General features: G+C 40.2%; 1 protein-coding gene across 1 annotated transcript in view; it reads left to right on the forward strand.

The window, feature by feature from the left end:
• The first annotated feature begins 306 nt into the window (after positions 1-306).
• Positions 307-26825, forward strand: part of FBN1 (fibrillin 1) — a 145646-nt gene continuing 119127 nt past the window's right edge. Inside the window, exons 1-5 of the mRNA XM_005521511.3 lie at positions 307-506; positions 14261-14343; positions 15268-15366; positions 22193-22288; positions 23821-23916. Coding sequence (XP_005521568.2) covers positions 340-506; positions 14261-14343; positions 15268-15366; positions 22193-22288; positions 23821-23916 — 541 coding nt within the window. The 5' untranslated portion in view covers positions 307-339. The remainder of the gene's footprint in view (positions 507-14260; positions 14344-15267; positions 15367-22192; positions 22289-23820; positions 23917-26825) is intronic.

The raw sequence follows: 26825 nt of genomic DNA on the forward strand, positions 1-26825 counted from the left end.
CGGCGGGTGCGGGAGCCCCCGCGGATGCTGCTGAAGGGGAGGCAGAGCCCGCGCGGCCCCGGGCAGCCCCTCGCCATCCCCCGCGGCCGCCGCCTCTCGCGGGCGCGATAGCGCCGGGCTGGCCGGGGGCCGACGGCGCCGGGGCGCGGGGGCAGGCGGCGGGGGGCGCGGGGTGGCCGCGGCCGCTTTTCCTCGGTCCTTAACTCCTCTTCCTCCTCGTTTCCCCCCTCGCAGCTCGCATTGGAGAGGCTGGTCGGAGACAGGGCGGCGGGGACCGGCAATCTTCGGCGGCGGAGAGGAGACAGCGGCCGCTCGCAGCCCGGGGGCTCGGGGGACGCGATGTGGCGGGGGCGGCTGCTGGGGATCGCCCTGGGAGTTGCCGTGCTGGGGGCGCCCCAGGCTGGTGCCGCCGCCGCCGGGCACACCGAGGGTGTGAGCGCCAAGGAGAGCCGGTCCAGCCGGGCCAAGAGGCGAGGGCACGGCGGCGGGCACGACGCGCTCAAAGGGTAGGTGCGGGGTCGGCCCCGGCCCCTCCCGGGTGCCGCGGCGCGGGCCGGGCAGCCGGCGCACATCTGCCTGCGTGTGTGTGTGTATCCACAGCCAGAACCCATTGACGGTGGGAGCTCTGGAGGTGCGAGAGCTCCCCGAGCCCCCTTGGGGCTGTCCATACCGAGGAGCGGTTTGGGCTGGGGGGCGCCGGACGCCGCCTGCATCACCACAGGGTAACGCCGGGGCTCTGGGCTCGGAGCCCCGCCACCCTCCAGCCCCCCCGCTGCACAGGCTGCTGGTCCTCTGCGACCTGCAGCCGTACTTCACCTCTGGGTGGGCGATGCTTCGTGAGGATGAGCCGCAGAAGCGCGGAGGTTGCTAATTTATCTTCTAGGAAGGCCTTAGATAAAGGCGCACGGCGGTCTTGTGCATTCCTCCCGCATCCCGCGCTTCTGCTTTGCATAAAGCAGAATAACGGTGATGCCTGGAGCCCACAGCATGCCGTTTCCATCAGCTGTCCTCTCTCATCTCCACCTTGAGCCTTTTGTGATGTCCATTTTGCTCTCATACGGACTAACTATCTGGTACTAGTAAGAGTGAGCCCAAGTGTACAAGAGTTTAATTTCTTAAGAAACATTGTGGTACATGCTTAGGAGAGAGGTTTTTTTAAAGGTTAAATCTGCATCAGGCAAACTTTTCTCCATTCTAATGGAACACCTTTCCAATGCAAAAATAGTTGTGAAGTCAGCTGAAAGGCATTGCCTGCATGTACAGTTGAAAATCTATTTCACTGAAGGTGAAAAGTTTGTAATAAAGTAATAAAAAAGAAGTTTCCTTTCTCAGGTGATCCAATGTGCCTTTTCAGCCCATGGCCAGATTTTTTTCTGTTGTAAGACAGAGGAGAAATGTAAAAAAGAAAGTATTAAAATGGTTACACTTCTGTAAGGGATGCAAGCTATTTGCTTTTTTTGCCCCCTATTTTCTCAAAAAGGAACTATTACAACTTTATTGTTAGAGGCCTTGAAGAATGTGCTTTAATTTCTTCCTAACTTCCTTCTAGTTTTGTAGTGCTTCTTACCTATATTTGGATTTACAATCTTGGCTTTTTAATGCTTGTCTGATTGAAAAATATTTCTGTTTTTAGATCTGTATGCTGCAAAAATGGATGCAAGCTGTCAACATTAATTTTCATTGATCTGATTTTGTAGGATCAGACTCTCTTATTTCCATATACTTTATCACAAAAAAAATAGTTGGACAAAGCAGATCCAAAATAGATGTGACAAAATCTAGGAGGTGAGAAGGATGTACAGTAAAGTTTGAGGGACTAATTGCAAGCAATAAAAGATGATAAGGAAAAACATTTATTAGAAAGTGCCTGTATTCTTTAGGATGTTTTAATAACTTTTATTGTTACAGGATTCTGAGTTAATATCAAACTGATAAAAATAATTTTTTTCTCAGTGGCACAGAATATGCCATCTAGCACGCTGTGCTGACTTGGTGAAAGTTAGAGGCACATTAGCTGTGGATAAAATTTCTTTGGTGTGTGTAACTGTCACTCTAAACTGTGCTGTTTAGACATAATAATAGTGCATCCGGGATGATATTTCAAGTGTTAATTATTTTTGGAATCTAAAATGGGTTAGGGTAAGTGTTTAATTTTAGGAGTTGCATCTTCTACTTAACAGAAGCCTGCTATATTTTATGTCCTTTGCAGTAATTTTTCCTTTTATTGTATGTTATCTATGAGTTATGTATCTTCTTAGTAATCTGCAAATCTAGCAATAATGTCAACATAAATTTTAGTTATTCTGTATCTTGGAATATTACCAATATGAATGAGTGCCCCTGGGAAGCAGATTCTTAACAAGGATAATAATTTGCCAGATGAACTGAGAAAAAGACGAAACAAATTATTAGTTTGGTTTCTTGCTAGACCTTCTTTTGTAACCCTGATTTGAGGCTGAGTATAGAGCCCCCAAATTACTTGGAGGACAGACATTTTCATCATTGCTGGGTGAATCCTGCTGGATATTTCCAGTTTAGAAGTTGTGAGCACTTTCTTAGGTGTGGTACTGTCCTGTACAGAGTGAATAAAAAGAATTGTCATTCTAACAGACAAGGTTGGAACGAATTTGGAAGGACAGATGGAAAACATATTTTGAATGTACAGGAACTGTATATACATTATTCATTGTAATTGGAGGACTAAAGCACTAAAAATATGATTTTACAAGAAGACAGTATTTTTTTAACTTGTTCATCAGTATAAATACATTTGGGAATCTGTTAATTGTAATACAAGTCATAACAGATGCTGGGAAACTTTATTCCCATGTTATTACAGTTGACTAAGACTTTCTTTTCATTTTGAAATGAACTCTTGCTCTGATTGTAAGGCACATGGGGATGCATTTTTAGAGAAAACCCTTTTACACTTTAGTCATTTTGTGTGATTGATTATAATGACTATTGGAAGTCTTTTAGCATTTGAAAGTATTAAGTATTGAGGTTAATCTGTGTGTGAATACTGGCCTTGTATGTTAAAGTGAAGAAACTTAAGATCTGTTTCAGTTCTCATGATTTTTCCTACTTAACATTTTTTACTGCAGGCTGTTGACTGCAGGAGATGTTTGCTTTCATCTGTGTGACCTTTACCTCATTGTTTATGGCAATGAGCTGTCTGAATGTATAATGTGATTCTACAAGAATATTTTAATTTTAATAATTATAAATTATTTGGAAGTGTCTCTTAGGTTCTCATTTTAAGACATTACACTCGCTGCTTATGTAGTTTGAATCAGTCCTGCTTCAGAGGCATTAGAGGTGAAGTCCTTTTAATGCCATCTGTGTTTGGCCTAATTCAATGTATATTTATGTGCTGATGCCTGTAAGTGATCAGAAAGCAATCAGAATAAAGGCAGTAATTATGAAAAAAAATATAACTAGGCTCTCTGGTCATGGAAATGTTGCTGGAATTCATTGTGATTCAGCAAGTTAAAATAATAACCCGCTAGTGAGACACTTCTCCTCCAGATCCCCAGAATTTTATCACAGATGTTACTGTATTGAGCTATTAGGCATCAAGCCATTATCCTGCTACCCCTTAAGCATGCAAAAATGCATTGTCAACTTCTGTAAGAAATAAATCCTACAAAACTGGCCATGAACAGGAAGTTATTTCTAAACAATATATACTTCAAGACAACCACTCTTATGTGTTTCAATCATTTGAATATAAAGCAAAAATTAATTTACTGATGATTTGATTAGTACTTGTCTGAATACAAGATATCATACTCAAAGATCTTAGAATTAATTAGGATTTCTCATTTTTGATGATGCTAGATGACTTCAAGCACTAATGAGTATCAGGCAGTTCTTAATAACATTTTAAGCAATGTTTGTCATGTTTATCAGTCTCTTCTCAGTATAATGGCCAAGAAAGCAATGATTTGCTTAACAAATAGCAGAAATTTTGAAATAATTGCAGTTTCTTCAAGATAGCTGAATTCTGACATGTTTCTAATTAGGAGACTAATTAAATGTATTTATGCAAGAATGATTTAATTTCTTTGGTTTTATTAAGTTGAAATGATAGCGAATATTGCAGAACAGAATAGTTGGCTCCAAAAGGATTCATAAAATTCTTGTATTAAAGGTATTCAACAGGGGATTGAGCTTTTTGGACCAATCTCTTTTGGTTATCTCAGATGAAGACCACAGGTTTACTGATACACTTCCCTACAAAAACTTGGTTGGATTTGACCCTTTTTATGCCTCAGTGCTCCTTGAAATAGAGTAATCTTATAAATCTATAACTTAATTCTAGTGTTCAGCTATATAATTAGGGCTTCTGGTTTTCATTTTAAACCAATATTTACCACTAAAAGCCTGCTGAAGAAAAGCAGACTTTCTGTACTGGTAAATATTTGTTTATACTGAAAAACCTCAAAGATTTTTCTTGCCACTTGTGGCCTGCACACCTCTGGGCAGCTGCTGTTGCCACACCTTGTCAATGCCACTCTGCAAGCGGGAGGCAGCCTGAATACCTGGAAATAAAAACTTAATTAAAAATACATGCTGGCTGCTGTAATAGCCAATGCGCTGGAGCACTCACCTGGCTTCCAGGTGGCATGGCTGGCCTCCTTCCAGTCCTCTGCTTCTGTGGGGTAAAGCTTACATGGAGGATGAAGAACTTTCATTCCAGCATATCCTAGTGTGGAAACTGAATTCCTTGGTAACCACACGTAATGTTAGTATTCTGCACCTCTCTGAATGTATTTGCCATGGTTGTGGTACTGTTCTTTTGTTATTAAAAGTTCCTTGGAAATCTAGTTCTGGAGTGAAATAAGTTCATAAATATTGGCACTGTGCCTCATATATGTGTTTCCTCCCATTTGGTATGATGTGGTTTGATGTAGGTGCAACTTTGTAGAGCAGGAGAAAACCAGTAAAAAGTAAATAATCTTCAGGACTTTGTAGTCCTTGTAGTCTCCATTTAGATATCCAAATTGTGTCATTTGGACACCATCTCTATAGAAGGCACAGCCTTAATCCAAATTCTGGTTTATCAGATAGACTTCTAGGCCTGTGTATTTTGTAGGACGGAATTAGGACTTCATTAATTTTGGGCATGCCAGTGCAACCTGTGGTTAAAACTCTTGGTGAATACTGTTGTAGTCTCCCTTTCAGGGGGAGGCTCTGAGGCACATGCGAATCTGACAGCTTATCCAGTCTTCCTCTCTGTGATCTTTCTCATATTATATTGTAATGAGATACAAATGGTTTTGAAGTGCCATGTGCCTCTTCTAAAGTATATTAGATAATTACTTTCTTGCCATTTTATGGCAGTAGGTCATAAATAGGGCAAGCAGAGGGAAAAGGCTATAATAAACAGTGTAACAACATTCTTGATGTACTGTATGAAATAAGATTGTTTTGGAAATGCAAAATCAGCCTAGGAGACTAAGATGAAGCAGGTTTCCTGTGATGCAGCACCACTGTGCCAAGGTGACATGTTGAACATGAGGAAGGCAAGACTGGATGTATTTCTTTTCCGTTCTTCCTCTCATATATCTATTTATTCATTTTTGTCTGCTTAGCTCTTGGTTGTATCAGGCTGGCCTGATACACTGCCCCCAGATGCTGCAGGACCAGTCACAGCTGGCCTGTGGTGGGCTTCTTGTATTTCACATCAGGGTTGTCACTTTGTGTCCCATTGCAGGAAGGGACATCCTGAGGGGTCCTTTAAGGCTGATTGTTGCTATGATTTAATTGCTTGACAGGTTAGAAACAGATTAATCCCACAGCCCTTACTCAGAACACAAGACATGTAATGGATAGTACTTAGTTTCTTTCTTTGTGTTCCAGGTAATAATTTTTTCTGTGGATTTGTTATGCAGTTGTCTAATCTTATGTGTGGTGGTGTCTTTCTGGGGACTTCCTGATCCCAGTTTGTTAGTGTTTAATTGAACTTTTATTGATGGGGTATACTGTCTTTAGAAACTGGAGGCATAAAGGGTTGGGGGAAGAACAACACCTGCAGAAAGTGTGTCTTGTTGGAGCAGGGTGCAGTAATTTGCAGTTTGCAGTGCAGGTTTCCTGAGAGAATAGCTTCGAGGAGACAGAAGAAACTCTGGCTAGGCATAGCTGAACTTTCCTCAATCAAGAGCCTACTTAATTTTTATAAAAGTAGACTTCTCCCCTGTTGTTAACCAGCACAGGATACGTTTTGTATTCAGTGGTGGTTCCACAAGTTGTTAATTCGATTCTGTATCACCTGTGTCTGTTTGCCTTGGTCACTGCATAAGTTCTGCTCTATGTGCAGCTTTACACAGGTGTCAGAACCTTTGGGGTTGTGCTGGGCTTGAGGATGCAGACTTGAAGTAAGCATAGGGATGCTCTCAGTTGATATGGGAGCAAAGGGAGGATCTCTGGGTCAGAGCTTGGCAGGAACAGTCCATCTGTCAACTTCACTTACAATCGTCCTTATCAAATAAGATTACAGCTTCTGTTTCCCTGTATGTTTATTTTCCTTTCCTGTGGTGTGTTGCTCAGCATTGCTGCTCACTTAGGACAGCCTTGGTCATTCCTCTTTCATCCTGCAAACTTGAATGCTTAGTGTATGAACTTCAATACAGTTTTTGACAAAGGTCACTTTAAATATGTTCATGATCTGAGCAACCTGTGATTGTTAGAACAATCAACCTGGGTAATAGGAGGCCATCTCTACTTAAAAAAGATTTTAGGACCTTGAGATCTTTCAATGTGCACATATGAAAATAGTAAGAAATGAATCATTAACTTTTTTTTTGTTTTGCAATGACAGTGACTCCCATCTCATTCTTCTTCATCTCCCTGCTGAACCCTAAAGATGAAGAAGATATAGAGGCATGTCTCTCACTTTGGTCTTGCTCCTCAGACTCAGTAAATATTTTTGTAGAATGGAGCAATTGTGGCCTGGACTGTTTCTGATTAACCATTGCACTGTGCTGGGGAATATATTTGTAGCTTTTCAATCTTACATTTCTCCTTTGGTTGTTTTCTCATCCATTCTGACTTTCCCACTTAGTTTTATTTATTTAATTTTTTAATAAAGGATTTCAGACCTACTGAACAGCCTCTTTCATGCTAAGGCTGGTGTGCAGATAGAGGCATGAGGACAATCATTTGTTTTTTTGTGAGGGTTCAGTAAAGTCAGGGTATTCTTTGGAAGGTAGATTGGGATGTAAAATATAGCCTGTTAAATTAAAACCTCTGCCTTATGGTTTTGCTTATAGATCTTCACTGAAGTATGACGGAGGTCTAGCTTTTATCTGGAAAAATATTTTCAATGTTGACTTGCTGAAGAATCTGTTGTTTTCCTTTCTACTTCTCATTTTATGAAATGATTCATGACCATTATAGCCTCAGAAATACCAAATGAAAGCCACAGTTCTTTTGTCTACAGTCTTAATCATTTTCATCCTCTTTTTCAAGCTTCCCTCTCTCTCATATTTTGCTGGAGGACATCAGAATATTCAGTGATGTTCAGCTGAGGTTTCAAATTAAAATTTGTTTCCTTTCAGGAACATTATTTTCCTGTCTCTTTTCTTCTTTGTTTTTCTCACTGATATTCCATCTTTTTCTCTTCCCCGTGTATAGAGTAAATTACCTATGTCTGCTAGGGACAAGTTGAACTAAAACAGTGGGATCTGTATCAACAGTGTTTTCCTGTTTCCTTGTGGTAGATGTGCAGGTAACTGGCCTTTTGAAAATGTAGTCATTGTCCCAACAAGGAGAGAGACAAAGGGTAGAATAGTGTGTAGTGAAGGGAGGAGGAGAAAAACTGGTAACTTACCTAAAATAAATCTTCAGTAGCCTAAGGAAGAGCACTTAAAACACAAATTAATAGCATTGCTTAGCAGTTAAGGGCGTTCTCTGACAGTATTGATTCAAGTGTTAGGTATAGGAGACTCCCTAAAGGATTGGGTATCCTCCATGGTGGGGGATGGTTGGTGACACCAGCACAACCTGCAGCATCCAGGGAAGCCTCAACGAGGGGTTGGCTGGCCTTGGGTTTATCTGGCCAGTGTGCCCCACAACAGCCCTGGTGCTGCTGCTCATCTTGGGCATAGGCTGGTGGAAATCCTGAGCTCCCTGGGTACTTTTCCTTGGGAAACCGTTAGAGGTTTGCCTGCTCAGAAGCCATTAGTAGGTACATGGTGAGTATGGGGAGTAGACCTGGAGGTGTGAAATGATCTCTCCCTGTTCCCCTCTTGGAAGTGACATCTGGACAGCTAAGCATTGCCTTAGCCATCAGTTACATCCATTTCCCATGGGATGTTTTTAGTGCTACCAAATAGAAAAGACTTCTTGTCCTCTGAATATATCTTTTTAGCTTGGTCTTTATTGTGTGTGTTTTAAAAAAGTACCTGATGAATCCTTCCTGTTTATCTGCTGCACTTGTCTGGCCCGGCAGATAGTTTCTTGTGGTAATGTACTTTATACAGCCATGTAGATGGGTTTTGAACTGGACCCGTTGACATTCTCAAGTGGAACAATGAAGGAATACATGCCAGAAATGCGTCTGTCCCTGGCTATGAATGAGAAGAATGCCTGGCTGTCAGGTTAGATGAGCGTGTCCCTGTAAAAGACAGGGTTGGATTTTCAGAGCAAGTGCAGAGGAATTCTCTTAATGTCAATGCTGTTGTTGGATTGCTGTATTTAGCTGTCACAGTGTGGTGGAGGTTAGGGTTAGAAAAGTGTTCAGTGTTGCTGCAGGAAACTTGCATGTCATTTTGAACTCTTGACTTGCACATAGGCCAGAGCCAAAGATACCCATAGAGCTGCTCAGCATGTTATTTTTTTAGCTGAACTGAGCCAGGATTCTGGGACAGCGGTATCCTTACTGTCAGAGTGAGAAATAGTTATCATATTAGGCTCTCTGCATGGCTTAAGTTAGCTTATTGCAGTGTAAAAATGAGTACATCAGATGCAATCCTTTGTGTGTAAAAAATATATTTTGCTTAAAAGTGCATGCTTATTCTTTATGGTATAATAGAAGCTGAATATTGTGTTTGTTCCAGAGTCTAGCATAGTTTCATAGGTTTTCCTTTTATATGATTGAAATAAATAGCTTCAGGAGTTTTCTTAATGATCTTCACTGCACAGTGATAAAAACATCCTATTTCTACAATATTTAGCTAAACAACAGAAAAGAAATAAATGTCTGTTTAAACTTTTTGAGGTGCCTGGAAATGAGCCTTATGAATGCTAAATGCAGACCAGTGTCTGTGTTTTTGGTTCTGTCCAATGCACAGTTAAGATTTTCAGTTTGTGGATGTACCCACTGAAAGTGGCAAGTTCAAAGCACAACCAGGCTTCTTCCTTGGGGCTTGAGCACTATGGTGTGTCAGGGTTGCTGCCTGTCATGTGCTGTAGCTGCTACTGCTGCATCCTGCTAGGAACCAGATCTTCCCTTCCCAGTTCTGCTTTGCTTGATGATCCTTGGAGGAGGGGATAAGTGCCAGCACAGCTAAAGGAGGTGCTTTAGATACTGACCTCTAATTTATGCATACTTGGCTTCTGTCATTTAAGTGAGAAGGGATCTTGGAAGGCCATCTGGTCCAACCCCCCCACTCAGAACAGGGTGAACTTAGGTTACTCATGGCCGTGTCCACTAAAGTTTGGCTATATCTGGCAATGGAAGTTCTTCATTCTGTGGGAAAGCTGGGTAAAACTCCAGTGGAGTCAGCAGAGCTGCACCAGTCTGTACATTTAGTATTTATTCTGAGACACTGAGAAGTTTAGTTGGGTACATAAAGCTGGTTTACAGCAAAAAGTATAGATCTGATTTTGTGTCTCTTGAAACCTAGTAGTAAAAGCCATTAATCATCACATTCTGGAGCCTTAAGCACATATTTTAAGAGCAGCCTCCCATTGTTTCAGGTACAGTGTGTCATTCTTTTTAACTCAGTGGAAGCACGGAAACATCACTCCAATTTTATGTGGAAATGATCAGTAAATAGTTATGGGTACAGTTTTAGCAGCTACCAGGGTTACCCACATAAGAAGAAAAACAGGCAGAGCTTTCTCTAAAAAGAATCATTGGCTGATGATATTGCTTTAAATTGTATTTTTCTGCCAGAAAACTGTCATATGCTTCCCACTGCAGCCAAATAGTTAATAGAAGTTGTTCATGAAATGTTCTCTTTTAAGGAGGAATACCTGTGTGTTTTCCTAGGGAGAGGAAAAACGAGTTGAGGGAGCAATGAGAAACCCTTCCCAGTATCCCTGCATCCCAGCTCTCTAACTGGTAGTCAGCTGTTTCTCTTGCTCTCTCAGCTGCTCTCTGCCCACTCTGTCTGGTCTCTGTTTAATTTATTTCAGACCCGTGCTTTGGGTTTGATTCAGCACAGATTACGCCAGCGTTGGCCGGTGCATGGCAGTGCTGCTGACAAAATTTCTGCCTGAAGTCTTGCTCAAAGCAGTGCCAGAAACTCTTCCTCCCATGGGAGTCGCAGATGGGCAATGCTCTCTTCCGGACAGGGCTGAATTTTCCTCGAGGGGTCACAGTCAGGGCAGAGTGGGGATGTAGAGAATTGGCCCTCCCCACTGGCAGGCTGCAGCACGGGGCTCTGACCGTGCCTCTGCTGGGACCCCGTGGACGAGAGTCCCAGTGCTGGAGATGTCCCTGCCATTCCCAGGCTGGGTGCTCGCTGCTGCCGGCTTCACACAGGGCTTTTGAAAGTCTCCCTCACTTCTCTGGCTGTCACGTACCCTCTCTGCCTGGTTACAGCTGATAAGAAGACTCTGCCAAGCTTAGCATGATTTGCTTCTTACTATTTTACCTCTGTGTGCTGGCTCTGCTAATCCACCCGCAGTGCCTGGGTAATGGGTACAGGTCAGAGGAACCGGGCCACCACGCATCCCTGCGGAGCCAAGGGCTCTGGAAGCACGGGAGGGACAGATCCAGTCTGTCCTTTCTGTGGGTGACATCAGTATTGCCCGGTGGAGAAAGGAGACCTTTCATTTGAGAGGCTGTGCTGCATCACCGCGCTGACCGGGCAGGACCACGCGTGTCCATCTCAAGGAGCCGATGCTGCAGCTCTGCCCGGCTCATTCCTCACACGCTGGGAAGGCACCGACACGGTTTTACTTTGTAACGGGGTATAGAGCTGTTTCTCAAGAAAAATATCTTCTAGTTTGGTGCTTGCAGGTGCTGTCAATATCTATGCAAACCTATCACTCTCAAGTGTTAATTACCAGAATTTCCAGATGAACCTTTTTCTCTCTGCTGTTCAAAGATTTTTCTAGTTGATAACTCATGTCTAAAGTCTTTTGATAATTCAACTCACTTTGCTACTGACTTGCTATTTGCGTATCATTAATCAAAGATGTAATATCTTATTTACTTTGGACATCTTTGATGAAACTCTGGGCATCACCCATCCTGTCTCTCAGCACCATACCATTACAGAAATCCTTTTATACTTTACAAGTGCATTAAGTGACTCTAAAATAAAATGAAAGACTTGCTTGGTTTTGTTTTTTTTGGGGGTTTTTTTTGGGTTTTTTTGGGTTTTTTTTATATTGCAATGGTAACAGCTTTGTTCTGAGCTATTCTCTATTCTTTCTCTGGGCTTTGGAGTGTAAGGAAGGTGCTGTAGGTGGTTTCAGGGTGTATATGTGATATGTTTTTGCTTATTTTATCATTACAAATCAGATTTTATAACTGAATTCTGTTTCTAGTGCTGTTCAAGAAAACAGTTTTATAAGAATATAAACCTCTTTTTTAGTACTCATAGCTTATAAAGCAGCAGGAAAATATGCTCTCTTTAACACAAAGCGGGTAACTGTTTAAAGTGAGTGCCATGATAGAGCCTTTACAATTTGATTGATAGTTTCCATGATTTTACATGAGGTAAATTATTATTGCCTTGAACACTTTCTTTATTTATGGGGATTTATTGCTATAGTGTCTGATCACCTCATAAATACCAATGAATTTAACCTTCAAAATTAATTATTTTCAAAGTAATTTTACAAATATGCATGATTTAAGAATACTCCCTCTGTCTCAAAGAAACAGCATTCAGACCTTTATATAGTTTTTTTATAAGCTAGACAGCAGCCTTCTGACGAAAAAGTGTTCCACTGGAAAATGCACTTGTCAGGCTCAAACTGTTCCATAGAAGTAGAGTTTGATGATGGCTTCTTTTTTTTTTTTTCCCAAAGCTAAGCACGCCGCACCAGAGTTGGAGCCTCCTGGGTGTATGGCTTAGCCTACCTTGTGGACAGCTTCAAGACTCTCAGGGTCTCTGACTTCATGGTTGCTGGCACATCTAGGTTTTCTGGAGTCCCATTTTGGAAAAAGATTTTTAAAACCAGGTTTTTCTGTGACACAGAAATCTGCTCCTGACTCTTAACGTGGACCAGATGGTCCCCAAAGCCACATACTTGCTGAGATTGAAATTTGACAGAGTACATAAACATCACTTTATGATCAGCCTTCTATGGATCCTCACCAACTGGAACTGGAAATGGGTGGTTTATGCCCATAGGTTGTAACAGGTAGCAACAAACCCATTCTGGCTTAAGTTCCATTATTTCTTCTAACTGGAGAAGGTGAAAAGCAATCTTACTTGTCTGCTTGCCAGTCTTACTTGGCAGATGATTGTGGAGCAACATTTGGCATTGATGAACAGGGAACTCTAGGAAAGTTACATGGTTATAGCCCTGCAGGAAAGTAGCTGACATTACTAAAACTGAATACATTGGAATTAAATGAATAAGGCTTTGGGTCGTAACACCAGTTGCAGGAAGGGAAAAGGACCCTGCAACAAGTCCAATTGTGTTGCTCACATTCACCTGAGTTACTACTTTGTAATTATCCAGAACAAGTGGAACATAATGGTAGTGCTTGCTTTGACTTTAGTTTCTGGCCATGGCTGGAAAGAGTAGGTGTCACTGAAATTGGTGTAATCAGAGTACTTGAAATTGCATGAGTAATGCATATTGCTAAATCAGTACAGTATATAACTCTGGTTAGTTAAAAAATGTGCATAAAGAAATGTTTGTATATCTTGAGATTGCTTGCCTTAAGTTGCCTCACCATATGAAGTAATTGTTGTTTACTTAGACATTGCAATACTAGCAATGAAGAACTTTGTTAAAGACCAAGGACGAAATAGTAATAGAGAACCCTTCCTAAAACAGTAAACATTTAAATCTGTCTCTAATGTGTATACAGTATTTTAATATAGCAGTTCCTAGGAAGTTTCTAGCTAATCTATTGAGTAATTTCTCACAATATTAATAAAGGTTGTAAAATTTTCCTCTGCTAGAATTATTAAGCGTAACACTAAAGAAGGCGCATGTTCCCATTTTTGAAGGCATTCTTACTAGCTTTATTTGCATGGATAGATTAATTAAATAAATAGGACAATATAGCTTAAAAAATCTATTATGTGTGAGGGACATAGAATAATTTAAACTTTTCTATTTTTGTTAATAAAATCATGATAGGAATAGTGTCATGTCCTGTCAGCTTTCATTGTAAACTCTAGTAATAAAGTTATTTGACAGGGCAAATGTGGATGAGAGGAATGGGTTGGAAAGAAAAATTCCTGTGGATGCATAATTTAAGGAGGGCAGTAGGCCCCTCATTTCATAGGACCCTTTCACTACATACACCCACATCCTTGATTATTTTTGGTAGTAAGTAACTTTTCCTAATGAAGAATTAACATATCTTGACTCATTTATTTGGCTAATGTCCTTGTTGGCATGTTTCACTCACACATACACAGTTTTGTTCATGGATAAAACAGGGATCAGTAATAGTGCTTTAGAATAAAGAAGAGAAAGCAACAGGAAGATTAAAAATTACCACTCAAAGAGTAGTAGATTTAATTTGTGCTTATTAATGGTGCTGGAATGGGATCCCTCATTTTTTATTTAAGTGTGAGTTTTGCTCAAAAAACCTGGATGGTTACTTCTTCGGATATGGAGTGTTATGAGACAAGGTTTCCCCATTCTATTCCTGTTGTTCAGATGTTACTGATTTGATTTTGTGCTTGTAATGTAATCTTTAATTTATAAAAGTATATGTTACCTAAAAACCCCAACAACTACAGGATAAAAACATACAACACTTCTAATTTTAATTATTGACATATATATTACAGTGATTTACCTTTTCCATTTTATGCCTCTACTTTTAAAACACATTTCTGAGCAAAAATAAGAATTCATCCTTATTCTTTTTTATTTTTTTTTCCAGACCAAATGTGTGTGGATCACGTTACAATGCCTACTGCTGCCCTGGATGGAAAACGTTACCTGGTGGAAACCAATGCATAGTCCGTAAGTTAATCTAGTTATGTGTTATGACTGATGTTTATCTTTGTCTTTCTGTGTCTCAGGGTGGTTTTAATTGTATATCAGAACTGAAATGTGTTTCTGTATGTTCTCAATAGCAGCTGTAAATGAGTGCTATTTAAAATATATTAAGCTAATATACAAAGTTTCATGGGCTACAACACAGTGATGTGATACCAGTATTTAACAAAAGATTAATCTCATCCATATGTTCTGTTTAAGTCTGTGGTAAAGGGTTCCAAGGGGTGTGTGAACTCTCAGGAATGAGTGGAATATGTTAATCTATTTAAGTTAATGGAAGCAGGCAACAGCATCAGGCCAGCAAGTGCATTTTCTCCACTTCTTTGGACTATATCCCTGAAATATATATGGAGGGATATAAATATATGCATACATCATAATGCTATATGTGTATTCACGTGTAGTAGAACAGTGTACCAGGAATAACTACTAAAGGCACTTTGCCCAAGGTTGATAAGACTCCTTCCAGAGATCCTGCAGCAGCATGCTGTCAGGTGGGAATTACTGCTCTTGTCTTCGACTGGTGCAGAAATAAAGGAAGCATTATGTTGGCATCAGTGTCATTATGTTGGCATCAGTGCCATCCTCCCTCCAAGGAAGTCTGGTAAAATGAACAAGAGTTTCACTTTTCCTAGGAAATCTCCCCATATCTAGTGTGGCCTGTGGCATCTTCCCAGCAGCTTTTCATAGCAGATGGTGAAGATCTAGGTTGTAGCTGCTCCCCATAAAGATGCAGATGAACAGGAGGAACTGTTTTGGGATCTGTTGTATGTGATTTAATGAGTTTGTGGGTATTTATGTTATAGTACTGAATTTTCTATCAGGTGTTTTTTTATGCATTTGAGGTTTTTGAGACATATTTTAAAGGCATTTATGTTTTCTTAATAGCAATCTGCAGACATTCCTGTGGGGATGGATTTTGCTCTAGACCAAACATGTGCACATGCCCAAATGGTCAGATAGCCCCCTCCTGTGGTTCAAAATCAAGTAAGTATTTCTTCTGTGTCTCTGATATTGCTCTTTTGAGTCTGTGAAGCTACTAAGGTATGTAAAATAGTTCAGTGGTCAGTATTTAAGACAAATAACCTCTGAGTCACCAGACGTGCTTTTACCACAGGAAGGGAAGTGTAGCTTTCTGTGATGAAACTCAAGAATGACTCAGAGACTCGCTATTGGAGACACTTTTTATTTGCCAAATCAAACCTAAATCAATCTTATTGGAAGCTATTTGCATTTGCCATTTCATAACACTGATTCCAGTCTTCTTTGTTTTCTGTAAAATACCTTCTCTCTATTGAGTGGTAGACATGAGCGTGTATACGACAGAAGTTGTAATGATGGAGAGACAACTCTTGACAATTGGCTGAACTTGACATGCTTTGCAATTTTCTTCAGATTTCAAGGGTTATAAACCAGACACTGTGTAAGCTGAATGTTAATGCCTAGGCCTACAAGCTTTAGAGCATTTCCTTGCCAGGCTCAGCACATATCTTCTGAATCTAATACTGCTGACTTTCTTCAGGTGACACTTCGCTAGGTACTAGAGGTACAGAGTTGCTCAAGATTTTTAAGTGGAACAGCTTTTCATCAGAAAAACAAAGATGCTTTGAAAATGAAACTTTTCAGAGAGGTGACTTTTCCTAGAAATGTTTGTATTTCAAGTTTTCAAGGAAAGTTCCCCAGAGCCAGGGAAAAACAAGTAAAATTAAATTCATTAAATGAACAGAGAACTCAATGGCTAAACATGAGATGAGTGTTTGATATAGAGTAGGATTCATATCTGAGATGCCATCTGAAAAGTACTCTGTATTCTCATTTGAACGTGGTTCTTGTCTCTTAGAATGTAGAAGATTTTGATTTTTTATGACGTGAAGTTTTCTGGAAAGAATTTTGGGGGAGACTGGTTGCCACAATGTCTGTAGCTATCTGAGCAACATATTAACAGAAGTCAATGGGGATGCACTCAGATGAGGTCTGTAATATTATGCAAAGTGGTCATCCTTTTAGTTCTGAGTATCTTTTGAGACTCAGTGTGTGGTCTGCTTTGCTTCTGTATTTTTTACTTTGCCATTTTTTTTGCTTTCCTGGTTGATAAGAGTTTTCCCACATAACTGACCATTTCAATTTGTGGTTTTAGCATCCTTTTTATGCAATAGCAGTGGAAAAAAATTAACAACTGCAGAATGTAATGGAATGGCATGTACTAAAATGGTAAATATTGTTCTTTGTAGTTCAACCCATCTCATGCTCCTGTGATGTATGTTAAGGAGAGGACAGCATGAGGAAGATGTGGAACTATGAAGTTCCCAGAGAGAACTGAAGGGAAGGAAGGGTGCAAAATGCTGCACAAATGTGTGTGGTGGTGTGTTCCTGCCTGGGTTTGCAGCTATTATTTTTCCAGGTGCTTATGCCTTAGTCCTGTAAGCCAGTAAACGAAGGTATGACCTTCTCCCAGGTACCCTTCGGGGCACAGAAGGAGAGATCTGTCCCTGTATCTCTTACATGTTTTGGCACCTTTGGCAGGAACAAGTAGGCCTTACCTCATTTTTTTCTTTGGCCCCACAGAAGTCTTTTATGAGTCAACACTCAAAAGAAAAATTGGGTGAAGTTTTCTGTTCTTCTTGTGGTTCTTTTCCTGAAACAGTCTACCATTGATTTCCATAGTTTTAGCCTTCATTGGAGTAGCACAGATAAATGGGTGCTGGACTTTACTACAGTGTTTAATCAAGCAGCTTCTCAAGCATCTATGATGTAGCTAATTTGGTTGTTGAATATTACTTCTCCTAAGTATGAACTTTCTACTAATCATAAACTTTAATCAGTGCTGACATTATTTTCCTGCATAGGTTTGTCTGTTTTTAAGTGTTGATTTTCTGTATACAGTATAAGTATTAACACTTTTCAAATAGACTTAGCAGTTGGCTTAAAATATATATGGTTTATTACTTGTTCAATTTTTTCAGTAATGTAAGACACATTTTGTGTATGTGGTTACATCCCCTTTACTTATTAAAACATACCAATTCTAAAAGCAAAAGTATCTAGTAAGTTGTTGAGAGGAGAGACTCCTCTGCTTTTGTGTCCTCTTGTGTAATATTTTTTATGATTTAGCACATCATTAATACTTACAGACATATTTTATGTAAATCATTTGTGCTGTTGGCACTGTAGACAAAACCCATGAATATGTATTTACACAATAGACCACAATGACTTAGATCTGCAGTTAGAAAATTGCAAACAAAGTAAACATAAAAAATACTGTTAGACATCAAATGGTTGCTGTCAACTACCTTTGGTAACAGTTAATATTTTGGCAGAATATACATTCATTAAATCTTATTTTAATTGTATGTTTTAAAAATAAGAAAAAATCTAATTAAAATAATTAAAAATCAAATGTAAATAATATATGTTTGTCACATGCAAAATAAAAATAGCAAATATGAATGAAAATGCCATGCTTTCTCAGAATTAAGTATATAGCTTCTGATACATGAGATATGTCAGAGATGACCTTTGGATATTTTAAGCTATACGTGTCTTTAGCACTTAAAGAATCAGTAGTGGGCATGGATTTTTTAGCAAGTACATCCAGAGACAGAAATTGAATTGGCATTGACTCTTATACTCTGGTTGTCTGTTGAAATAAAATATTTAATGCAAATTGGAAAGCATGTGGATTTGAGAGCAAAACAAAGCCTCCAAGTCTGATTCTTATGCAGGTCAGTTGCTGGGACTTTTCTGGTTAAGAGTCAGCTTTAGGAATCTGATTTGTGGTTGAAAAGACCAACCGGTGGTTTTCTTAGCAGGGTTTTTAGTGACATCAGTAAACTTGCTGGCTGAATAGTGGTTATTTCAGTGTAATTAGTGAATTTTTTGGGTGTGCTTACAGCAGGCTTGGAGATAAGATAGCCAAGTGTGGAGGCCTCCGTGCTGCTGGCTCTGATGTGTGGGTGCTCTGACGCCGCAGGTGCACCTGTGTGGAGATGTGCAGCATTCTGTGCTGTGGAGATGTCCTGTGCTCCGTGCCCTGCCAGCTCTGCGGTGGCAGTGGCTTCACTGCTGCTCCCACAGCAACCGGGCTGTGGCCGCTGTGTCCACTCCTGTTGGTGCCACAGCCTGTCCCATCTTTGTGCTCCATGCTCTCTGATCCTGCTACGTGTTAGAGCTGCTGCTCAGCCCCTGTGGGAGCCGGGGGCAAAAAAGGAGGAGGGTGTCAGGCTGCCCCCGGGGTTATGGGCCAGGTCTGTCTCTGAGCTGAGCCCCTGGTTTTGCTTCTGTAGTCAGAATGGTTTTGGCTGGCTGAAACAGGGAAGGCATTTGCTGATGGGGCTATTCCTGGAGGAAGGGAGCTGTGACAGAAGCAGCTGTGGTGGGTGCTTGGGGTGACAGCTGTGGAGACAAGTGTTCATATCCAGAGCAGGGCCTGCTCTGCTCCCCTGCCAGCAGCACCAGAGGCAAAGCCAGGGACCAAACTTCTCCTCAGAGACTTCTCACCGAAAGTGTTCCTCGGACACTGCCTGTGCTGTGGGGCTGAGCCTGGACCTTGGCTCCGTGCCCCGGGACCCCACTCCTCGGGTGCTATGGGAGGTGTCTGCTCAATGGCAGTAAAACCTGGGGTTCAGCCCCTTGCCTTATATTCTGCTGCTGTCAGAGGTGGTGTAACATCTTGAATTTCGAATATTGCCAGAGTTCTCGAGGGTACGGCGGATTTTGTCTATGCCTCGTGCAGGGCTGTGGGGCAGCAGGCTCATGTCCCGCCTTGGTGCTAGCTGCCATCCTCCTGAGTCAGTCACTTGACACAGAAAGCACGCTGAGCATCTGGGATACGATGAGGCCGTCATTCCTTGTTTACAGCTCCTGGCAGGGAAAGCCCTGCGTCATGCACGGCCGGGGCTGGGAGCGTTTCCTCGGCAGGGGCACAGAGGCCAGAGCCGCCTCTCCTGCGGTGCCCGCTGGCTGCCCTGCCCTCAGGCTGAGGTGCTGGGCCCTCGGCTGTGCTGCTTTTCCCACCTGAGGACTGCAGACCCGCACACCTCGCGTTTCTTAGGTGCAGATTGCACGTGTGCTGCCTTCGTCTGCTTCGTGAGCCTCCTACACGTTTCGTGAGTGGTTGTGGTAGTGCTCTGGGTGTGATTAAGTCTTTACTTACAGTTTTGCTGGGTATTTATTTAAAAAGTCAGGCACTGTTATGCTTAAGAGGGCAGCACTCTGATAAAAAGCACAGCTATCGCCCACACGCAAAGCCTGTGTGGATATGGATAGTCTTGCTGGCTCTTTTTCAGATTTATAAAGTTGTGTTCCTGCAGTTATTCCTGTTTTGACTTCAGACATTTCCAGTGCATACTGTTTACAAATTGGATGTGAAAAAGAACTATAATTGATTAAAAGCAACCATTTATTAATGTTAACTTTTCCCATTCATGCCAAGATAAGGAAAAGCTATATACATTGATTTACCAGCCTTATGGTAATTCCTGTGCTTTTTCTTTGAATCTCTGTCAGTGTGATATCTTGGAAGAGGTTGTTTCATTTACCGGAATATCTCCACTGACATTAATGGAATTGTTGGTATAACTGAGAAAAGAGAACCTGGACCTGCAATAATATACTAGTTTTCAAAAATGCATTTTGAAAATCATCTTCTGAGCACCAGACAGCCTTTGAATGTGTTTTTGTAAACTTCTGGAAGGATGATATTACAGAATAGTCTGTGTAATTTTGGAAGTAGTCTTGTCAACATTCACACAAAAGAGGGCAGAAAATAAGTAATTAGTTTACTGACTGTATGTCAGTGATCCTCTTGCCTGTTAATAGGTGAGGAAGCTCACTGATCTAAATGGCTCCTTTTAGTAAGGATGACTGGTTGTCCCAGCAGTCTCCCATAATAATTTTAGTTTTAAAACGAGGAAGAAGTATTTTACCTTGGAAAAGTTCTTTTACGAAGCAGTAAGACAAGTTATGGAAACTTCTTGTGTGTATCCCAAAATGAGGAAATACACTTTATTTATACATGAACAGATAATATGAAAATCATCATTTAAGCTACTGTTAACCTTTTTATCTCAAATGTAGTTCAAACTACTTAAATGGCTTTGGTCTTCATGTAGGAATGGAAATTAGCTCTTGGCATAGTTTGCTCTAATTGAAATCAGTTTGTGGTTTTTAAGTTCCTTCCCTGCTTGACAGATGATATCATTTCCTATGCCTTTTGTAATCCCCTCTGTTTTTCTAAGATTGTATAAAGCTGAGTTGAACTACACATTTTAAAGTAACTATACACCTTTTTCTGACCTACTTAGGACATTGTCCAAAAATCTTCACCAGATATTCACTTGGTATTTGCAGACAATTTTACTTTTTCATGAGGAATGTTAGTACATTTTTGTTGCTTGAAGTACTGAAGTACATCCAAAGCAGAGCAAATATGTATAATAACTATTAGACACATAAGAAATGTAATACACAGTTTTTGCTTTTAAAATTGGAGAATTAAGGTTACTAGTATTTTAAATGCTAGATTGCTTTGAATTCTCCAGTTGTATGCTTTAGTTCTGTTTTGTGGATTCACATTATTATAGAAGGCAGGACAGTTAAAATTATTACTTATACTTGAAAATAATAAAAAAAATTCTATTCACATACTTCTGAACTGTCAAAAGCCAAATGGTGCCTAAGGGTTTTGTATGAGATGAAAAACTCAGTGTTTGGCATGGCACCTGTTAGCTGCAGGCTGACAGGACATGGCAATTTCCATTTTTCCCTCCTCAGCATTTCAGACAGCATGGTGTAGGTATCCAGTGTTCCATCACAATTTACTGAAGTACTGATCAGACTGTAATCCTATCTGGGGAGGAGCCTTTCATGTGGTTCCTGTTAAGAGGAAAACCATTTCCCAGCTGCTTACTGGAGTGCAGGTCTCAGTTCACAGCTGTGTTGGATAGCAGGACCTGTAAGGACTTCGCTTTGTTGGGAGACCTGCCCACTTTTCTATGTCTGATGAAGAGCCTGACATACTTGTAGTTGCTCCCAACATCTATTTAAGAAATATATTTGCCTGTATTACCAGAAAAATGCATCAGAGACATTAAGTTTTACTGGCATGGGGCTTAAGCTGCCTGTGAACCATTATAAGTGGTGGGGCTGCAGCTGAGGAGAGAGTGCTGTTGCTCCCCTGCCTCCGCCCTTGGGACAGGAAGGTTTTTGGCTCTGGTACAGTGCTGTTTGTGAGCTTTGCAGCTCCCAAGCACAGCAGCTCTACTGGTGGGTTGAGCCCACATTTGGCATACAGAAAGAAATTACTCTTTTATTTCTCCTTTTTATGCAAGAAGTCCTGCTTGGCCAGGTCAGCTTCTGGTGTTCCATGTGTTGGCAGAACAGGGCTGTCTTCAGGAGCTTCCTTATATTCTTCCCTTTAATACTTCCCTCCCCCACTTCCCAGATGATAAGACTCCCTTTCTAATGGTGCTGTCTGACAGAAGTTTAGTACTTCCTTTATTGAAGGCTTTTTCTTATAATTGCAAACTAGGAAAGAAATGTTGAGGGTTTATGCTCATACAAAATGCCTTTGACTTCATTTGAATGAGAGAGTGCATCAAATTCTTGCACCATGTCCTATGTTCCTTAGGAACTGTAAATCTATATTGTATTCTGTAGTGCCATGTTAAGTATCTGTCCTAAAATGTGCATTCTTCTAATACTTTCTGGTTCACACAATCAATCCCTAAAAAAAAAGCAAAGTCCTTTAAAAAACAGTAAAATGTTTCTGACTGGTTTGATTTAACTGAGGAAAATCTTTTTTCCTTTCAAGTCCAACACTGTAACATCCGGTGCATGAATGGAGGTAGCTGCAGTGATGACCATTGCCTCTGTCAGAAGGGATATACAGGAACACACTGTGGACAGCGTAAGTACACTTCTAGGAATGTAAATATTGTTAAGTGGTTCTGTGATGTGGGGACTGGACACTCTTTTGCTCTAAATTTCAGCCTCTGTTGAGCTTGTTTTTGATCAGGTCTAGTGAAATTTTAGAGAAAAAACACATGACTTTGTAATGAATGCTGAGTGAATTCTTACTGATCGAAACTATCAAAATAAAAAACATGATACTTCATAATAATTGGATATAACTTGATCCTGTAGTTCTCACAGTGGCATAATTCCCATTGACCTCCATGACTTCTCACCCACTAGAGCAGTGGGTCATATATCTAAATTTTACATGGTATTAAATTTTCATTTTATAGACAAAACTAGGATTTTTAATACAAAGTGTTGTTTTCATTTCAGTGTTTGCATCAGACGTAGCTAGTATGCTTTACAAATTTTTATGTTGTCTTATTAGAGTTGATCGACAGATATTTTTATTTCCTCAATCAGTCCTTAGACAAAAGCATTCCTGGATCTGCTGCTTGAAATCTTTCCCAAACTGACTCTGGTGCTCTCTTGTTCTTCTTGGCTGGAATGCTGTGAAGTAACTCAAACAAGGATGTAGACACTGCTTTTAACCAAGGCTGTTCACGTTGCTATCTAGTGAAATATTGGTCTGACACAGAAAATGTGTTTAGCTCATTTAATGAAAACCTTTTGTGCTCTGTCAAAATCAATGGCATGCTTTACATGAACTTCAGTGGGACCAAGAATTTACCCTAATAATCTGGAGGAGGATCACGTGGTGAAAGGATTAAGAATTGTATTTCTGCCTTCCCTGTGAAATATCAAGTGGATAAAAGAGGATAAATGGAAATCTTCTTTCTACTGAAGTGAATGTGAAACGGAACAAAGAATAACATTACTCAATGAACATCAAATTGTATTTCAAATCTCCTTTCTCATGTGCATGTTGTATTTTCTGATTATTTCTGAGAGGAATTGCTTTTGGAGTTTATTATTAAAAAATTGAGTTCTGAAGCTAGTGACAACATGATACAGAGGAAGAGTAACTTGGATTAACATGGAATAGATATTTATTAAAATTTGCTATCCTCATTAATTGCATTATTTATTTAACACCAGCAAACAGCCTTTTAATACTGGATTATTACAGAAGGAACAAACACATTTGAGGATTTAGAGATGAAAAATGCCTCTGAATCTTCTGTCTGCAATTTCTATCAGCGTTTATTTGTTGCAAGTTTGAAAGAGGTATTATTTTGAAGTTAAGATGGGATTATCCAGCTATCCCAAAGAGAAAGGCTCTGAGAGGTCAGAAAAGCTGTGGTTGTTCCTGTATTTGTGTTATGCTCCCTTGAAAAGATGAGCTCATGGTACTTACGAGGCCAGGAAGTAGTAAAAGGTCAAAAGATTCTAGGAAAAGAAAGAATCTAGGTTTGGTATCCTGTTATGTTTACCATTTTTACCAGTTTACCTAAGTACATATCTTTATGTCTTTCTGTAAACAGCTCGATAAAGATTACTCTTGCCTTCCCTTTGATACAGCTGTCTGTGAAAATGGATGTCTAAATGGAGGGAGATGTGTAGCTCCGAACCGATGTGCTTGCACGTATGGCTTTACTGGACCCCAGTGTGAGAGAGGTATGTGCCCTCAATCAGTGGGAATAATTATGTTCGAACACCTCTAATAGTAGGGCTGTTGGGCCATTACCTATTGTATTCTATAGCTGAATTGGTTGTGTTTGTTTTTGTTGGTCTCAAGACAGAAAATAAATTTTATGTAGCATTTTTGGAAGTATGTGAATTTCATAAGGATAGAGGCCAGGATGAAACACAGATGGAGCTGTTTACTTTTTTTGTGATGAAAACACTCCAGTGGAAGAGGTGGCAAACGAAAGTGTTTTTGTGCTTTTGCTCAAACTTCAGTTTCTAAGTCATCAGAAAAGGTGTTTGGATTTGATATACGTGATGAGTAGCATCCTGCCTCTGTCTTTGTTTTCTTTTGCAAAGTTTATTCAGTTCTCTTTTCCATTTTGCACAGATTTATTGTTTTCAATTTTAGCTTTTTAGTTGCATATCCATAGTGATAATCTTCAAATAAAAACACAATGATGCCAACTGCCTTATATGGTATGTGGATTTTTTTTAGGGTTATTAAACCAATTTAATGTTTCATTTGTGAGCACTATAGTGGACAATGTTTAGGTACAATCCTGTTGAGTTTTGTAAAAATGCAAACAAAATATTTTCATTTGTCAGAACAATTGATCTCTGTAGTTGGAAATTCATACGGTCTATTCATAGAATAGGTTGTGTAACTTATCTATGGACTTGTGACAGAAGAGATGTTAATAATCAGATTTTGGGCTTCCATGTAGAGGATGTGCTTAGCACATGAAATTTCTGTCAACCATGGTGTCAGTGCTGCACCTGGAAGAGTAATAATTGGCTTTTTCATGTGGTCAGCATAGGTGTGTGATACAGAACAACAACTCTGAGGGGACCAACATTTTTTATTTTCTGAGCTTAAACTGATGGTAGGATGAATCAGATATTTCCTGCACTCCCTACAGTAGATAAAATTTGCTGTGTTGGCACTGTGTGAAGTCTTGCCAGTTGTCCATTCAGATGTTATAAAAGTAGTTCAAACCAATGGTGAGTTTTTTCCAAGGGTTGAAAAGTAGCTCAGCTCTGAATCATGGGATCTCACTGCTGGAGAGGAGTAAGAGGAATGGGCAATTAGGTTAAAGTTCTTAAGTTTGAAGAGAATAAATGCTTATAGGTGAGAATGAACAGAATATTACTGCAAAGTCTTGGAATTTCAAGCAATTACTGCTCGTTCTTCATGGGTGAAGTTTCTGAGCCTTTAGTCTGGTTAGGAGGTGTAAAGCGTAAGTTCAGAAGATTGTTCAGTGCTACTTCTGTGTTGCCTGATCTGAGATCAGTTTGACTCCACATCAAGAGGGCAAGTTTCTAGCCTGAATCCTGGTAACAGCTTCAGTCCTGTCCCTCAGGGCTCCTTCCTGGTGGTGGGCAGAGTGAAAAATTGGTGGCACAGAGCCATTTGAGCCAAGTCAAGCTGTCCTGAAATTACATTCTATTGAGCACGTTTGAGGTGGAAATCTGTAATTTACATGCCTTGTGCATTGGCAGTTTTTTACTTAAAACATGTGATTGATTAAAACAATAAAAATTATCAGTAAAAGAGAAAATAGACATTAGTATGCCTGGTTAATGCTCATTTGCTGTGTTGAGGCCAAATTATTGTCATATCTTCCCAGAAAACCTCTGAAATTTGGCTGCTTTCACAGACTTCCTGCAGCCTCTCTACCTAGCTGAGCTAATATGTTCCCCTCCTCTAAAAGGGGTGTGGTGGTTTTTGGTCTCAGAACCACATTATGCCATGAGAAAAACTTTTTCTGAAGATAACTTTTCAAGTATAAACTAATCTCGGTCTTAGAATAAGTTGCCTTGTTCAGCACATGCACCTGTGTGGTCACTGGGGAGTTGTCTGGCTGCATATGATTTTACACAGCTGTCAGCTAAGTAAGAGGTCCATATTTTGAATCTAGCTTTGGAAAGTTCTGTGGATTTGACACTCCCTGGTGGGCTTCTGATGTACATGTGAATGGATGTTAGCCAGTAAGTTGACAAGATTCATGCCTTGTAGAGTAAAATTGTGTGTTTATTAGAAAGAGAAGAAAGAGGGGAGGAAACAAAACAACAAAACCAAAGCATCTCTGTGCATGGAGGTGGGGTAAAGGAAAATACTCAAGAGAAATATTGTCTTAAACTATACCATTTCTGGCAGAAGCAGGAGCAGCAGATTGTTTTGAAAACACCGTTTTTGGATACAAATGTAATGTGAAGTGATACAGTTTTGTGGCATACACATTCTCCATCTGCTTGGCTGTGGTTTGACTTCTAGGTTATGCCATCCCACAAACTAACAGTTATGGAAGTAATTTACTGCTGTGTATCACCCAGTGCTTTTCTCTACAAGCATCAACTAACAGTAACAGTCAAAGAGTGTTTGTGGCACATATGTCACACACCAAAGAATATTCCAGCCTTTGCTGCATATGTCATAACTTAAAACTGACTTGAATAAAACAATATCGAGGCAACCAAACATGTGGGGTTATTCTAATAATCCAATAGGGAAAACACTTAAAATGTTGCAGGTGGTTGGAACAAAATTAGATCCAGTTTCTTAGATGCAGAGACAAGATGTGTAGTTCTGTAGTTCTGTGTCTACTGTTTTAAGTAGTTTTTCCATACATTGCCTCAGTAAATGTCAACCATGTGATTGTTAATGAAGATCTGCAAGACTTCTGTGTAGGTCAAGGGCTTTATCTGGTGAAAGACTCATTGCTTTCACAGTGCAGCAAACTCCATCAAGTCTGTGGCATGAGTATTTCTATGTATTTATTCAGTCATTCTTTGAGAGGGTAGCAGCTGGCCCTGGACAGTTTCAGCACACAAATCACTTTCTTGTATGTCTTAGAAGTGTTAATCTTAGTGTAAAGCACTATAAACACAAACACAAG

Source organism: Pseudopodoces humilis, chromosome 16, assembly GCF_049639895.1.
Source record: "Pseudopodoces humilis isolate 2021_Gansu_Grassland_sample_001 chromosome 16, ASM4963989v1, whole genome shotgun sequence".
Taxonomy (NCBI): Eukaryota; Metazoa; Chordata; class Aves; order Passeriformes; family Paridae; genus Pseudopodoces; species Pseudopodoces humilis.